The sequence below is a fragment of the Amphibalanus amphitrite genome, unplaced genomic scaffold, assembly GCF_019059575.1.
Source record: "Amphibalanus amphitrite isolate SeventyFive unplaced genomic scaffold, NRLGWU_Aamphi_draft 000710F_arrow, whole genome shotgun sequence".
Taxonomy (NCBI): Eukaryota; Metazoa; Arthropoda; class Thecostraca; order Balanomorpha; family Balanidae; genus Amphibalanus; species Amphibalanus amphitrite.
In genome coordinates, this window is record NW_024882204.1 from 251,746 (window position 1) to 266,233 (window position 14,488).

General features: G+C 48.7%; 1 protein-coding gene across 1 annotated transcript; it reads right to left on the reverse strand.

Annotated features, from left to right (window-relative positions):
* Nucleotides 1-9,593: 9,593 nt before the first annotated feature.
* Nucleotides 9,594-11,338, reverse strand: LOC122364972 (tubulin alpha chain-like). The gene has a single exon (XM_043335804.1). The coding sequence runs from the start codon at nt 11,090-11,092 to the stop codon at nt 9,743-9,745; it is 1,350 nt and encodes a 449-aa protein (XP_043191739.1). The 5' UTR covers nt 11,093-11,338; the 3' UTR covers nt 9,594-9,742.
* Between the last annotated feature and the right edge of the window lie 3,150 nt (nt 11,339-14,488).

Sequence of the window (14,488 nt, forward strand, 5' to 3'; positions counted from 1 at the left end):
TAGGAAAGTTTTTACGGGAAAATCAAAATTTCGGGTCAATGGGGGGTCCCCCCCGATTTCGTTCAAAATCGGCACACAGGTGCCCCACCACCAGCCGAGAAACTTTCCCCAAAACGGTCCCCGTTGCATTGACGTTTAAGGCCCTTAAAGCCCCGTAAACTCGTAAAAAATCCGTAAATTCGCCCTTGTACGGCCAAAAACGGGGCGCTAGGGTAAAAATGGGTATCAATCGAAAGCTCTCGTTTACCCAGACACAGTCCTGCAGGAAAATTCCACTTTTTCCCCATAGGAAAGTTTTTACGGGAAAATCAAAATTTCGGGTCAATGGGGGGTCCCCCCCGATTTCGTTCAAAATCGGCACACAGGTGCCCCACCACCAGCCGAGAAACTTTCCCCAAAACGGTCCCCGTTGCATTGACGTTTAAGGCCCGTAAAGCCCCCTAGACTCGTAAAATATCCGTAAAATCGCCTTTGTACGGACAAAAAAGTGGTGCTATGGTAAAAATGGGTATCAATCGAAAGCTCTCGTTTACCCAGACACAGTCCTGCAGGAAAATTCCACTTTTTCCCCATAGGAAAGTTTTTACGGGAAAATCAAAATTTTGGGTCAATGGGGGGTCCCCCCGATTTCGTTCAAAATCGGCACACAGGTGCCCCACCACCAGCCGAGAAACTTTCCCCAAAACGGTCCCCGTTGCATTGACGTTTAAGGCCCTTAAAGCCCCGTAAACTCGTAAAAAAATCCGTAAATTCGCCCTTGTACGGCCAAAAACGGGGCGCTAGGGTAAAAATGGGTATCAATCGAAAGCTCTCGTTTACCCAGACACAGTCCTGCAGGAAAATTCCACTTTTTCCCCATAGGAAAGTTTTTTACGGGAAAATCAAAATTTCGGGTCAATGGGGGGTCCCCCCCGATTTCGTTCAAAATCGGCACACAGGTGCCCCACCACCAGCCGAGAAACTTTCCCCAAAACAGTCCCCGTTGCATTGACGTTTAAGGCCCGTAAAGCCCCCTAGACTCGTAAAATATCCGTAAAATCGCCTTTGTACGGACAAAAAAGTGGTGCTATGGTAAAAATGGGTATCAATCGAAAGCTCTCGTTTACCCAGACACAGTCCTGCAGGAAAATTCCACTTTTTTTCCCATAGGAAAGTTTTTACGGGAAAATCAAAATTTTGGGTCAATGGGGGGTCCCCCCCGATTTCGTTCAAAATCGGCACACAGGTGCCCCACCACCAGCCGAGAAACTTTCCCCAAAACGGTCCCCGTTGCATTGACGTTTAAGGCCCTTAAAGCCCCGTAAACTCGTAAAAAATCCGTAAATTCGCCCTTGTACGGCCAAAAACGGGGCGCTAGGGTAAAAATGGGTATCAATCGAAAGCTCTCGTTTACCCAGACACAGTCCTGCAGGAAAATTCCACTTTTTCCCCATAGGAAAGTTTTTACGGGAAAATCAAAATTTCGGGTCAATGGGGGGTCCCCCCGATTTCGTTCAAAATCAGCACACAGGTGCCCCACCACCAGCCGAGAAACTTTCCCCAAAACGGTCCCCGTTGCATTGACGTTTAAGGCCCGTAAAGCCCCCCTAGACTCGTAAAATATCCGTAAAATCGCCTTTGTACGGACAAAAAAGTGGTGCTATGGTAAAAATGGGTATCAATCGAAAGCTCTCGTTTACCCAGACACAGTCCTGCAGGAAAATTCCACTTTTTTCCCATAGGAAAGTTTTTACGGGAAAATCAAAATTTTGGGTCAATGGGGGGTCCCCCCGATTTCGTTCAAAATCGGCACACAGGTGCCCCACCACCAGCCGAGAAACTTTCCCCAAAACGGTCCCCGTTGCATTGACGTTTAAGGCCCTTAAAGCCCCGTAAACTCGTAAAAAATCCGTAAATTCGCCCTTGTACGGCCAAAAACGGGGCGCTAGGGTAAAAATGGGTATCAATCGAAAGCTCTCGTTTACCCAGACACAGTCCTGCAGGAAAATTCCACTTTTTCCCCATAGGAAAGTTTTTATTTTCCCGTAAAAACTTTCCTATGGGGAAAAAGTGAAATTTTCCTGCAGGACTGTGTCTGGGTAAACGAGAGCTTTCGATTGATACCCATTTTTACCATAGCACCACTTTTTTGTCCGTACAAAGGCGATTTTACGGATATTTTACGAGTCTAGGGGGCTTTACGGGCCTTAAACGTCAATGCAACGGGGACCGTTTTGGGGAAAGTTTCTCGGCTGGTGGTGGGGCACCTGTGTGCCGATTTAAAACGAAATCGGGGGGGACCCCCCATTGACCCGAAATTTTGATTTTCCCTTAAAAACTTTCCTATGGGGAAAAAGTGGAATTTTCCTGCAGGACTGTGTCTGGGTAAACGAGAGCTTTCGATTGATACCCATTTTTACCCTAGCGCCCCGTTTTTGGCCGTACAAGGGCGAATTTACGGATTTTTTACGAGTTTACGGGGCTTTAAGGGCCTTAAACGTCAATGCAACGGGGACCGTTTTGGGGAAAATTTCTCGGCTGGTGGTGGGGCACCTGTGTGCCGATTTTGAACGAAATCGGGGGGGACCCCCCATTGACCCGAAATTTTGATTTTCCCGTAAAAACTTTCCTATGGGGAAAAAGTGGAATTTTCCTGCAAGACTGTGTCTGGGTAAACAAGAGCTTTCGATTGATACCCATTTTTACCCTAGCGCCCCGTTTTTGGCCGTACAAGGGCGAATTTACGGATTTTTTACGAGTTTACGGGGCTTTAAGGGCCTTAAACGTCAATGCAACGGGGACCGTTTTGGGGAAAGTTTCTCGGCTGGTGGTGGGGCACCTGTGTGCCGATTTTGAACGAAATCGGGGGGGACCCCCCATTGACCCAAAATTTTGATTTTCCCGTAAAAACTTTCCTATGGGAAAAAAGTGGAATTTTCCTAAGGGACTGTGTCTGGGTAAACGAGAGCTTTCGATTGATACCCATTTTTACCATAGCACCACTTTTTTGTCCGTACAAAGGCGATTTTACGGATATTTTACGAGTCTAGGGGGCTTTACGGGCCTTAAACGTCAATGCAACGGGGACCGTTTTGGGGAAAGTTTCTCGGCTGGTGGTGGGGCACCTGTGTGCCGATTTTGAACGAAATCGGGGGGGACCCCCATTGACCCAAAATTTTGATTTTCCCGTAAAAACTTTCCTATGGGGAAAAAGTGGAATTTTCCTGCAGGACTGTGTCTGGGTAAACGAGAGCTTTCGATTGATACCCATTTTCACCATAGCGCCCCGTTTTTGGCCGTACAAGGGCGAATTTACGGATTTTTTACGAGTTTACGGGGCTTTAAGGGCCTTAAACGTCAATGCAACGGGGACCGTTTTGGGGAAAGTTTCTCGGCTGGTGGTGGGGCACCTGTGTGCCGATTTTGAACGAAATCGGGGGGGACCCCCCATTGACCCAAAATTTTGATTTTCCCGTAAAAACTTTCCTATGGGAAAAAGTGGAATTTTCCTGCAGGACTGTGTCTGGGTAAACGAGAGCTTTCGATTGATACCCATTTTTACCATAGCACCACTTTTTTGTCCGTACAAAGGCGATTTTACGGATATTTTACGAGTCTAGGGGGCTTTACGGGCCTTAAACGTCAATGCAACGGGGACCGTTTTGGGGAAAGTTTCTCGGCTGGTGGTGGGGCACCTGTGTGCCGATTTTGAACGAAATCGGGGGGGACCCCCCATTGACCCAAAATTTTGATTTTCCCGTAAAAACTTTCCTATGGGGAAAAAGTGGAATTTTCCTGCAGGACTGTGTCTGGGTAAACGAGAGCTTTCGATTGATACCCATTTTAACCATAGCGCCCCGTTTTTGGCCGTACAAGGGCGAATTTACGGATTTTTTACGAGTTTACGGGGCTTTAAGGGCCTTAAACGTCAATGCAACGGGGACCGTTTTGGGGAAAGTTTCTCGGCTGGTGGTGGGGCACCTGTGTGCCGATTTTGAACGAAATCGGGGGGGACCCCCCATTGACCCAAAATTTTGATTTTCCCGTAAAAACTTTCCTATGGGGAAAAAGTGGAATTTTCCTGCAGGACTGTGTCTGGGTAAACGAGAGCTTTCGATTGATACCCATTTTAACCATAGCGCCCCGTTTTTGGCCGTACAAGGGCGAATTTACGGATTTTTTACGAGTTTACGGGGCTTTAAGGGCCTTAAACGTCAATGCAACGGGGACCGTTTTGGGGAAAGTTTCTCGGCTGGTGGTGGGGCACCTGTGTGCCGATTTTGAACGAAATCGGGGGGGACCCCCCATTGACCCAAAATTTTGATTTTCCCGTAAAAACTTTCCTATGGGAAAAAAGTGGAATTTTCCTGCAGGACTGTGTCTGGGTAAACGAGAGCTTTCGATTGATACCCATTTTTACCATAGCACCACTTTTTTGTCCGTACAAAGGCGATTTTACGGATATTTTACGAGTCTAGGGGGCTTTACGGGCCTTAAACGTCAATGCAACGGGGACCGTTTTGGGGAAAGTTTCTCGGCTGGTGGTGGGACACCTGTGTGCCGATTTTGAACGAAATCGGGGGGGACCCCCCATTGACCCAAAATTTTGATTTTCCCTTAAAAACTTTCCTATGGGGAAAAAGTGGAATTTTCCTGCAGGACTGTGTCTGGGTAAACGAGAGCTTTCGATTGATACCCATTTTCATCATAGCGCCCCGTTTTTGGCCGTACAAGGGCGAATTTACGGATTTTTTACGAGTTTACGGGGCTTTAAGGGCCTTAAACGTCAATGCAACGGGGACCGTTTTAGGGAAAGTTTCTCGGCTGGTGGTGGGGCACCTGTGTCCCCCATTGACCCAAAATTTTGATTTTCCCGTAAAAACTTTCCTATGGGAAAAAAGTGGAATTTTCCTGCAGGACTGTGTCTGGGTAAACGAGAGCTTTCGATTGATACCCATTTTTACCATAGCACCACTTTTTTGTCCGTACAAAGGCGATTTTACGGATATTTTACGAGTCTAGGGGGCTTTACGGGCCTTAAACGTCAATGCAACGGGGACCGTTTTGGGGAAAGTTTCTCGGCTGGTGGTGGGGCACCTGTGTGCCGATTTTGAACGAAATCGGGGGGGACCCCCCATTGACCCAAAATTTTGATTTTCCCGTAAAAACTTTCCTATGGGGAAAAAGTGGAATTTTCCTGCAGGACTGTGTCTGGGTAAACGAGAGCTTTCGATTGATACCCATTTTAACCATAGCGCCCCGTTTTTGGCCGTACAAGGGCGAATTTACGGATTTTTTACGAGTTTACGGGGCTTTAAGGGCCTTAAACGTCAATGCAACGGGGACCGTTTTGGGGAAAGTTTCTCGGCTGGTGGTGGGGCACCTGTGTGCCGATTTTGAACGAAATCGGGGGGACCCCCCATTGACCCAAAATTTTGATTTTCCTGTAAAAACTTTCCTATGGGGAAAAAGTGGAATTTTCCTGCAGGACTGTGTCTGGGTAAACGAGAGCTTTCGATTGATACCCATTTTTACCATAGCACCACTTTTTTGTCCGTACAAAGGCGATTTTACGGATATTTTACGAGTCTAGGGGGCTTTACGGGCCTTAAACGTCAATGCAACGGGGACCGTTTTGGGGAAAGTTTCTCGGCTGGTGGTGGGGCACCTGTGTGCCGATTTTGAACGAAATCGGGGGGGGACCCCCCATTGACCCAAAATTTTGATTTTCCCGTAAAAACTTTCCTATGGGGAAAAAGTGGAATTTTCCTGCAGGACTGTGTCTGGGTAAACGAGAGCTTTCGATTGATACCCATTTTCACCATAGCGCCCCGTTTTTGGCCGTACAAGGGCGAATTTACGGATTTTTTACGAGTTTACGGGGCTTTAAGGGCCTTAAACGTCAATGCAACGGGGACCGTTTTGGGGAAAGTTTCTCGGCTGGTGGTGGGGCACCTGTGTGCCGATTTTGAACGAAATCGGGGGGGACCCCCCATTGACCCAAAATTTTGATTTTCCCGTAAAAACTTTCCTATGGGAAAAAAGTGGAATTTTCCTGCAGGACTGTGTCTGGGTAAACGAGAGCTTTCGATTGATACCCATTTTTACCATAGCACCACTTTTTTGTCCGTACAAAGGCGATTTTACGGATATTTTACGAGTCTAGGGGGCTTTACGGGCCTTAAACGTCAATGCAACGGGGACCGTTTTGGGGAAAGTTTCTCGGCTGGTGGTGGGGCACCTGTGTGCCGATTTTGAACGAAATCGGGGGGGACCCCCTATTGACCCAAAATTTTGATTTTCCCGTAAAAACTTTCCTATGGGGAAAAAGTGGAATTTTCCTGCAGGACTGTGTCTGGGTAAACGAGAGCTTTCGATTGATACCCATTTTCACCATAGCGCCCCGTTTTTGGCCGTACAAGGGCGAATTTACGGATTTTTTACGAGTTTACGGGGCTTTAAGGGCCTTAAACGTCAATGCAACGGGGACCGTTTTGGGGAAAGTTTCTCGGCTGGTGGTGGGGCACCTGTGTGCCGATTTTGAACGAAATCGGGGGGACCCCCCATTGACCCAAAATTTTGATTTTCCTGTAAAAACTTTCCTATGGGGAAAAAGTGGAATTTTCCTGCAGGACTGTGTCTGGGTAAACGAGAGCTTTCGATTGATACCCATTTTTACCATAGCACCACTTTTTTGTCCGTACAAAGGCGATTTTACGGATATTTTACGAGTCTAGGGGGCTTTACGGGCCTTAAACGTCAATGCAACGGGGACCGTTTTGGGGAAAGTTTCTCGGCTGGTGGTGGGGCACCTGTGTGCCGATTTTGAACGAAATCGGGGGGGGGACCCCCCATTGACCCAAAATTTTGATTTTCCCGTAAAAACTTTCCTATGGGGAAAAAGTGGAATTTTCCTGCAGGACTGTGTCTGGGTAAACGAGAGCTTTCGATTGATACCCATTTTCACCATAGCGCCCCGTTTTTGGCCGTACAAGGGCGAATTTACGGATTTTTTACGAGTTTACGGGGCTTTAAGGGCCTTAAACGTCAATGCAACGGGGACCGTTTTGGGGAAAGTTTCTCGGCTGGTGGTGGGGCACCTGTGTGCCGATTTTGAACGAAATCGGGGGGGACCCCCCATTGACCCAAAATTTTGATTTTCCCGTAAAAACTTTCCTATGGGAAAAAAGTGGAATTTTCCTGCAGGACTGTGTCTGGGTAAACGAGAGCTTTCGATTGATACCCATTTTTACCATAGCACCACTTTTTTGTCCGTACAAAGGCGATTTTACGGATATTTTACGAGTCTAGGGGGCTTTACGGGCCTTAAACGTCAATGCAACGGGGACCGTTTTGGGGAAAGTTTCTCGGCTGGTGGTGGGGCACCTGTGTGCCGATTTTGAACGAAATCGGGGGGGACCCCCCATTGACCCAAAATTTTGATTTTCCCGTAAAAACTTTCCTATGGGGAAAAAGTGGAATTTTCCTGCAGGACTGTGTCTGGGTAAACGAGAGCTTTCGATTGATACCCATTTTCACCATAGCGCCCCGTTTTTGGCCGTACAAGGGCGAATTTACGGATTTTTTACGAGTTTACGGGGCTTTAAGGGCCTTAAACGTCAATGCAACGGGGACCGTTTTGGGGAAAGTTTCTCGGCTGGTGGTGGGGCACCTGTGTGCCGATTTTGAACGAAATCGGGGGGGACCCCCCATTGACCCAAAATTTTGATTTTCCCGTAAAAACTTTCCTATGGGAAAAAAGCGGAATTTTCCTGCGGGACTGTGTCTGGGTAAACGAGAGCTTTCGATTGATACCCATTTTTACCTCTTTGTGACGTCATTTCTAGGGGAAAACGGGTCATAAAGGTTTCCCTCTACCGGGGCCTTTTTTCCCCCTACCGAATCTGTGCTGTGCTGAATCTGTGCTGAATCTGTGCCAACTTCCGTTACATGAAGGCACGGGAGCGAACCCCCCTGAGCATAAGCACGAACTGCATTGTTGACGTTTTGTAAATATCCAGACGATTATGCCGCAATTGATACATTTCTGGCGTATTGTGCTTTGGGAAGCAGCAGCGAAAATAAAACCATGAGTTTTGCACGAATAAATGTTTTAGTTGATATTTGATAATTGATTATGTACAATATTTGTGATTATTTGCAGCTTAAACAATATAAATTTATATGCAATACCATATATTGCAATACAGTACTTGTTTTGATGTAGTCTTACCTTCTTGGTGAAGAAATACAACTTACAAGCGATAAAAAGGAGCTTTTGTTTATAACACACACACAATAAACACATACAACTCGTCACGGCGCGGTGACCCGCGACTCGCGAGGTCTCTATGGGTACAATGCCATTCGAACGCCGCCCGTGCAGCCATCGAGTCGTATAACTATCTGGTCCATCGAGGCGGATATTGCACGATTCAATTTGAAGCAACCAATTTAATTAGGCACCCATTTTGAATGTGGTGAGTGGTGTCCTCAAGTGATATCGGTTATCTGGAGGGATCAGCTTATTATGTTTTTTTTTTTCGCTAATTTCAGCTACTTATCCCATTTCGCAAGAACCAGCAGACCGATTGGAACAAAAGTTGCACCTGTCGATTTGCCATGCCCATAGGCTAATTTCATGAGCAGTTTTTAATTTGGTGACCTCAGCCCGTCCTCAGGTGACCTCGGTGGACGGTGACTTTGGGGGAAAAATGTTTTCACTTATTGCAGCAATCCCATAACTCAGCCCTCAGGGACGTCATAGCGGGCCGATCGAGACAACTATGGAGCCAGACGATTCGCCGTATGCGTTTTAGCCGTTTTGCACGTGGTGACTGGTGACCCCAGGAGACAGGAAACTTTGGTGACCCCAAGGCTCCTAGTAACACCATTCGGTAATCGATTTGCTATATGTCCGTGTAACTCGTATAGGTATGCGGCTCCACCAGCTGTCCCAAGCATGGTGGACTGGTGACCTCAGGTGACTTTGGTGACCTTGGGTGGTCAATTAACGTTTTCGCCTATTACAGCCATCCACAGAAGCCAGTAAGCCAATCGAAACGGAAGTGCCATCTTCGTTTTGATCGGCTCGTCACTAGTTCCTGAGTGATAGGATGGCAGCAATATCTACCTTAAACGAAACTGCTGTGCTGAGTGCTTACCCATAAAGCCGTCACCAAAGTCCCCTGAGGACTGAGGTCGCCAATGTTATAGTTATACGACCGATATAGCCTCTTATTTTGATTCGAATGGGACCATTCGGCTCCGCTGTCCCCGTGGTCTCTGAGGTATATAATACCTAGTTGGACTGCGGGAGCGGCGGTCGAAAAGCAGCTCCGGCGGGTGTCAAGGTCCCGGGTCCGATCACAACACATCGAAAGGGGAGGGGATGGCATTTCGACGCCCCCTTCAAGCCGGCTTCGGCCCAACAACTATGCAAGAAACGGTAAGCGGCGCTATAGGAAGGTCGTCAAAATCACGAAGAAATTACTGGGGCCATTTTCGGATAAGGTCAAATGTCAGGTCACCAGAGGTCATTGAGGGTCAGACTTTTATATTTTTATCGTTTTTAGACAAATTGCTGTATCGCCAGCATCCACAATGCAAAGACGTTTTAGGCTTTAGCACTCCTTTACGGTCGAGATGTTTTTTATTGTGTAACGGTCAAATCGGAGGACAATGCAATGCAATACAACTCAGAACTTCACCTCTATGGAAATACGTGGCACATTTTTGGTAATAGTCCACAAATTGCACTCTTTTAAGAAATGGACTCATCATCTTCAACTTCAACAAAGTCCAACGCTAGCTCCTCGAAATCTTTTTCTAGTACCGCCATGCTTTCACGGGCCTCGGAGAACTCGCCCTCCTCCATGCCCTCGCCGACGTACCAGTGCACGAAGGCGCGCTTGGCGAACATCAAGTCGAACTTGTGGTCGAGTCGTGACCACGCCTCGGCAATGGCCGTGGTGCTGGATAGCATACACAGCGCGCGGCAAACCTTGGCCAGGTCGCCGCCGGGCACCGCAGTCGGCGGCTGGCAGTTGATACCCACCTTGAAGCCAGTCGGACACCAGTCGACGAACTGGATGGCCCTCTTGGTCTTGATGACTGCGATGGCGGCGTTGACGTCCTTGGGAACAACGTCTCCACGGTAGAGCATGCAGCAGGCCATGTACTTGCCGTGGCGCGGGTCGCACTTGACCATCTGGTTGGCCGGCTCGAAGCAGGCGTTGGTGATCTCGGAGACCGTGAGCTGCTCGTGGTAGGCCTTCTCAGCCGAGATAACCGGAGCGTAGGTGACCAGCGGGAAGTGGATACGCGGGTACGGCACCAGGTTGGTCTGGAACTCAATCAGATCGACGTTCAGTGGTCCACTGAAGCGCAGCGAGGCCGTGATGGAGGAGACAATCTGACCCACGAGACGGTTCAGGTTAATGTAAGACGGCCGCTCGATGCCCAGACCGCGACGGCAGAGGTCGTAGATGGCCTCGTTGTCGACCATAAAGGCACAGTCTGAGTGATCGAGTGAAGAGTGGGTGGTTAATACCGAATTGTACGGCTCCACGGCCCCGGTGGAGACCTGTGGCGCCGGGTAAATGGCGAACTCCAGCTTGGATTTCTTGCCGTAGTCGACGCTGAGACGCTCCATCAGCAGCGAGGTGAAGCCGGAGCCGGTGCCGCCGCCGAACGAGTGGAAGACCAGGAAGCCCTGCAAACCGCTGCACTGGTCAGCTAGCTTCCTGATGCGATCCAGCACGCGCTCGATTATGGCCTTGCCGATGGTGTAGTGGCCGCGGGCGTAGTTGCTGGCAGCGTCCTCCTTGCCAGTGATCATCTGCTCCGGGTGGAAGAGCTGGCGGTAGGGACCGGAGCGCACCTCATCCACCACCGTCGGCTCCAGGTCCACAAACACAGCTCGTGGCACCCGCTTGCCAGCGCCCGTCTCCGAAAAGAACGTGTTGAAGCTGTCATCTTCTAGTTTGGGCGCCTTGTCACAATTCAAGCGACCGTCGGGCCGGATGTTATGCTCCAAGCAATACAGCTCCCAGCAGGCGTTCCCTATCTGCACACCAGCTTGGCCCACGTGTACTGAAATGCATTCTCGCATGTTATATGAACTATTTTGTGCGATAAAGAAAATCTACTTTTATTTGACGGTAAAATTATGGCTGACTTTTCATCCGATAGTGGTATATTCACCGAAGACTGCTGAAGACTTTCAAGTCATTTTTAAATGTGGAAAGCTTTAAACACAATTAAAAAATCAAACACTTTCGATTTAACTCAGCATAATTGTTTCCAAGCAAACGCACTTAATTTAGGTCACAGCGACTTATCCCAAATGCGCAAAAACGTTTACGGAATTCAGTCGAAATCTAGCTTAGCGGTACTCGTGCTGTTGTTGTGGTCATTCTTTCTTTTGGTTACTTTGCTACGCCTATTACGTTTGTTGGTCGGGACGCACATAAACAATATTGCGATCAATAAGATATACAATTCTTTTCATTTAGACGAAGTCTAAATGAAATGAAATAATCTCTAAACTTTTTAGAGATTAGACGAAGTCGTTTATTATAAACATATGTACGGGTGCATGCTGACATTTGGACAACTTTTAAGACCAATTTTGGAACGAAAACGTCCCTCTTTAGAAACGTAAGTATAAACCTGCTTTAATCCTAATTAGACGTTTTCACGACGAGCATCTGGTACACATTTGGCACACATTCGGGGCAGATTTGGTCAAATTAGGTCATTGTGTTTCTTCGTAGTTATCAGCTAGGCTTGATAGTTGCTTGTTGTTATAAAATTTAACTTAGATGCTTCAGCATTATTGAGCAACATGCCTATACCTACCTAATAATCTATAAAAATGTTGCTATCCGTTTCATCTTCGTAGCGGATACGGCTAAAAAATCTGAAAAGGCTGAACAAACCTTAGTTGCGTCCGGACCGAAAGGACCCGTAATGTAGGAGCTATCTATGTTGAAGTTAGCCCATCTACTGCTGTCTACTTAAGGCGAAGACTAGTGACACCAACCCCCTGATTAGACTCTGTACCACCTATGGACTCCACATCACCAACCAGTGTCGAGCTACTTATCGTCCGGCCGGATCTCTGCTAGATGTCGTCATTACTAACCGTCCGGAGTTGATCAGACGTGTCGGTGTCACCAGGTGTCACTACGGAGGTCCGCATGACTTCACTCGTGTTATGGTCACTCGTGAGAGTCGTGCGGCGCCACGCCGGGAATCCAGTGTGTACCGACGCCCTATCAGCAGGATAGATACAAACTCGTTTAATCAGCAGCTTGCTGATACCGATTGGTCTCCTGTGTATTTCTCGGACTCGACTGAGCGTAAGTGGAGCGTTTTCCGTGACATGTTCGTTGAACGATTGGATGCTGTCGCACCGCTCAAACGCGTCCGTGATAGGCAGGTGACTGCGCCGCCCGTGTCAGCCGAGACCCAGCAGCTGCTGCAGTCCCGCCGCGCGGCCTTAGCTCGGGGCGATCGAGCCGAGTACAAACGGGTGAACCGGCTGTACCGCGCCGCCGTGCGGAACGAGACCCGCGCGCGGTATGCTGGTGCTATCAGCCGCGGTGACCGGGGCGGGCTGTGGCGAGTGCTGCGGCCGGTCGTGGGCAGGAAGCAGCAGTCCTGCGAGATACCGAGAATCACGCCGAATGCATTGAATGATTATTATGTTGCGATCGGTCCTTCCACTGCAGCCAGTGTCCCCGCCGCTATTGTACGTGTGCCCACGCGACTCCCGAGAGTTTTGACGTGTGCGTTTGAGGTGCAACCTACCGATTTGGACACTCTTTATGCCACATTGCTGTCGATGAAACCATCTATGTCGACTGGCAAGGACGGTGTCAGTGTGCGCATGTTACAGAAGTTCTTTCCCGGGATTGGCCATGCGGTTTTGGATGTTGTGAACTCCAGCCTTTCTAACGGAGTAGTACCGCAGGACTGGAAACACGCTCTGGTTAACCCAATTCCGAAAGGAACGAGGGCTACCGAGCCGTCCGACACGCGTCCCATCTCCATCCTGCCTGCGATTATGAAATTAGTTGAACGTGTCGTGCAAAAACAGTTGGTCTCTTATCTCGAAGAAAATTTCCTTCTCTCGGACGCCCAACACGGTTATAGAAAACAACGTTCAACGGAAACCGCGCTTCACGTCTTTACTGATCATGCTCTTCAGGCAATGGACAATGGTAACATTTGTATCTTGGTACTACTAGACCTCTCAAAATGTTTTGATGTTGTTCCTCATGTTACACTTCTCGACAAATTGTCTGTGTACGGTATCGAAACCACATGGTTCCGTGCCTATTTGGCTCACCACTCGCAGCAGGTCCAAGTGAGGTGCGCGGACGGTTCGACACTGCTGTCGGACAGCAAGGCTAACGCGATTGGCGTATACCAAGGCGGCGCCCTGAGTTGTCTCATGTACATGCTGTACTCAAACGATTTGTGTCTGTGTGTTCCCGATGACGTCACGGTAGTCCAGTATGCTGATGACACCCAGCTGATGGTTACTGGCAAGAAGAGCGACTTGAATCTGTTGACCGCGCGTATGGAGGATGCACTGGGTCGAATGTATCAGTGGTTCTGCCACAATGGAATGAGACTTAATGCTGCGAAAACACAGATGCTTGTGATCGGTGCCCCAGCGATGCTTCGCAATTTGCCGCCTGTCACGCTGACTTTCTGCTCTACCACCATTACAGAGTCAGAAACTGTTAAAAATCTAGGAGTGACGATCGACCGTCACCTCAGCTTTGTGTCCCATGTAGACGGTGTGGCGCGGAAATGTACCGGGATGCTGACAGCGCTACTGCACGCTCGTCACGTTATACCGCGGTCAGCACTGAAGCCGATAGTTGAAGCCCTGGTTGTATCTGTGCTGCGGTACTGTCTGTCGGTGTACGGCTCGTGTGGTGAGGTGCAGTTAGGACGGCTGCAAAAAGTTATAAACTTTTGTGAACGCGTTGTGTCCGGTCGGCGACGACGTGATAGCGTGGCGGCTGTCATCAAGCAGCTGAAGTGGTTGACTGCCAAGGATTTGGTAACATACCACACAGTGAGTGCTGTCGAGCGTATCTTTGTGTCGGAGCAGCCGGAGTACCTCAAAGGTACGCTGGGGCAGCAGGCTACCCAGCGGCACCGGCACAACACTAGGCAGGCCAGCTACCTCACCCTCCCCTTCATTCGAACGGAGTCGGGAAGACGTAGATTGTGCTACCGAGGTGTGACTCGTATGAACGAACTTGGAGTAGAACCAGGGACATTGTCGTACCGGGCGAACATCCGAAAGGTGCTGCTGTCTAAGCAACAGACATGAGCAATAGCATATATGGGTGCGTGTGTGGGAATTATGCGTGCTGCACACTGTTCCTCGTTTTGTATCACACTATCATGACGTGGACATGTGAAAAGCCTCACTATTGAGAGGACCTTGTCTGAATATATCTGTAATCTGTAATCTGTAATC

Bases quoted from the DNA above. Each gene is read 5' to 3' on its own strand.
- LOC122364972 (XM_043335804.1), bottom strand. From the start codon at position 11,092: ATGCGAGAATGCATTTCAGTACACGTGGGCCAAGCTGGTGTGCAGATA.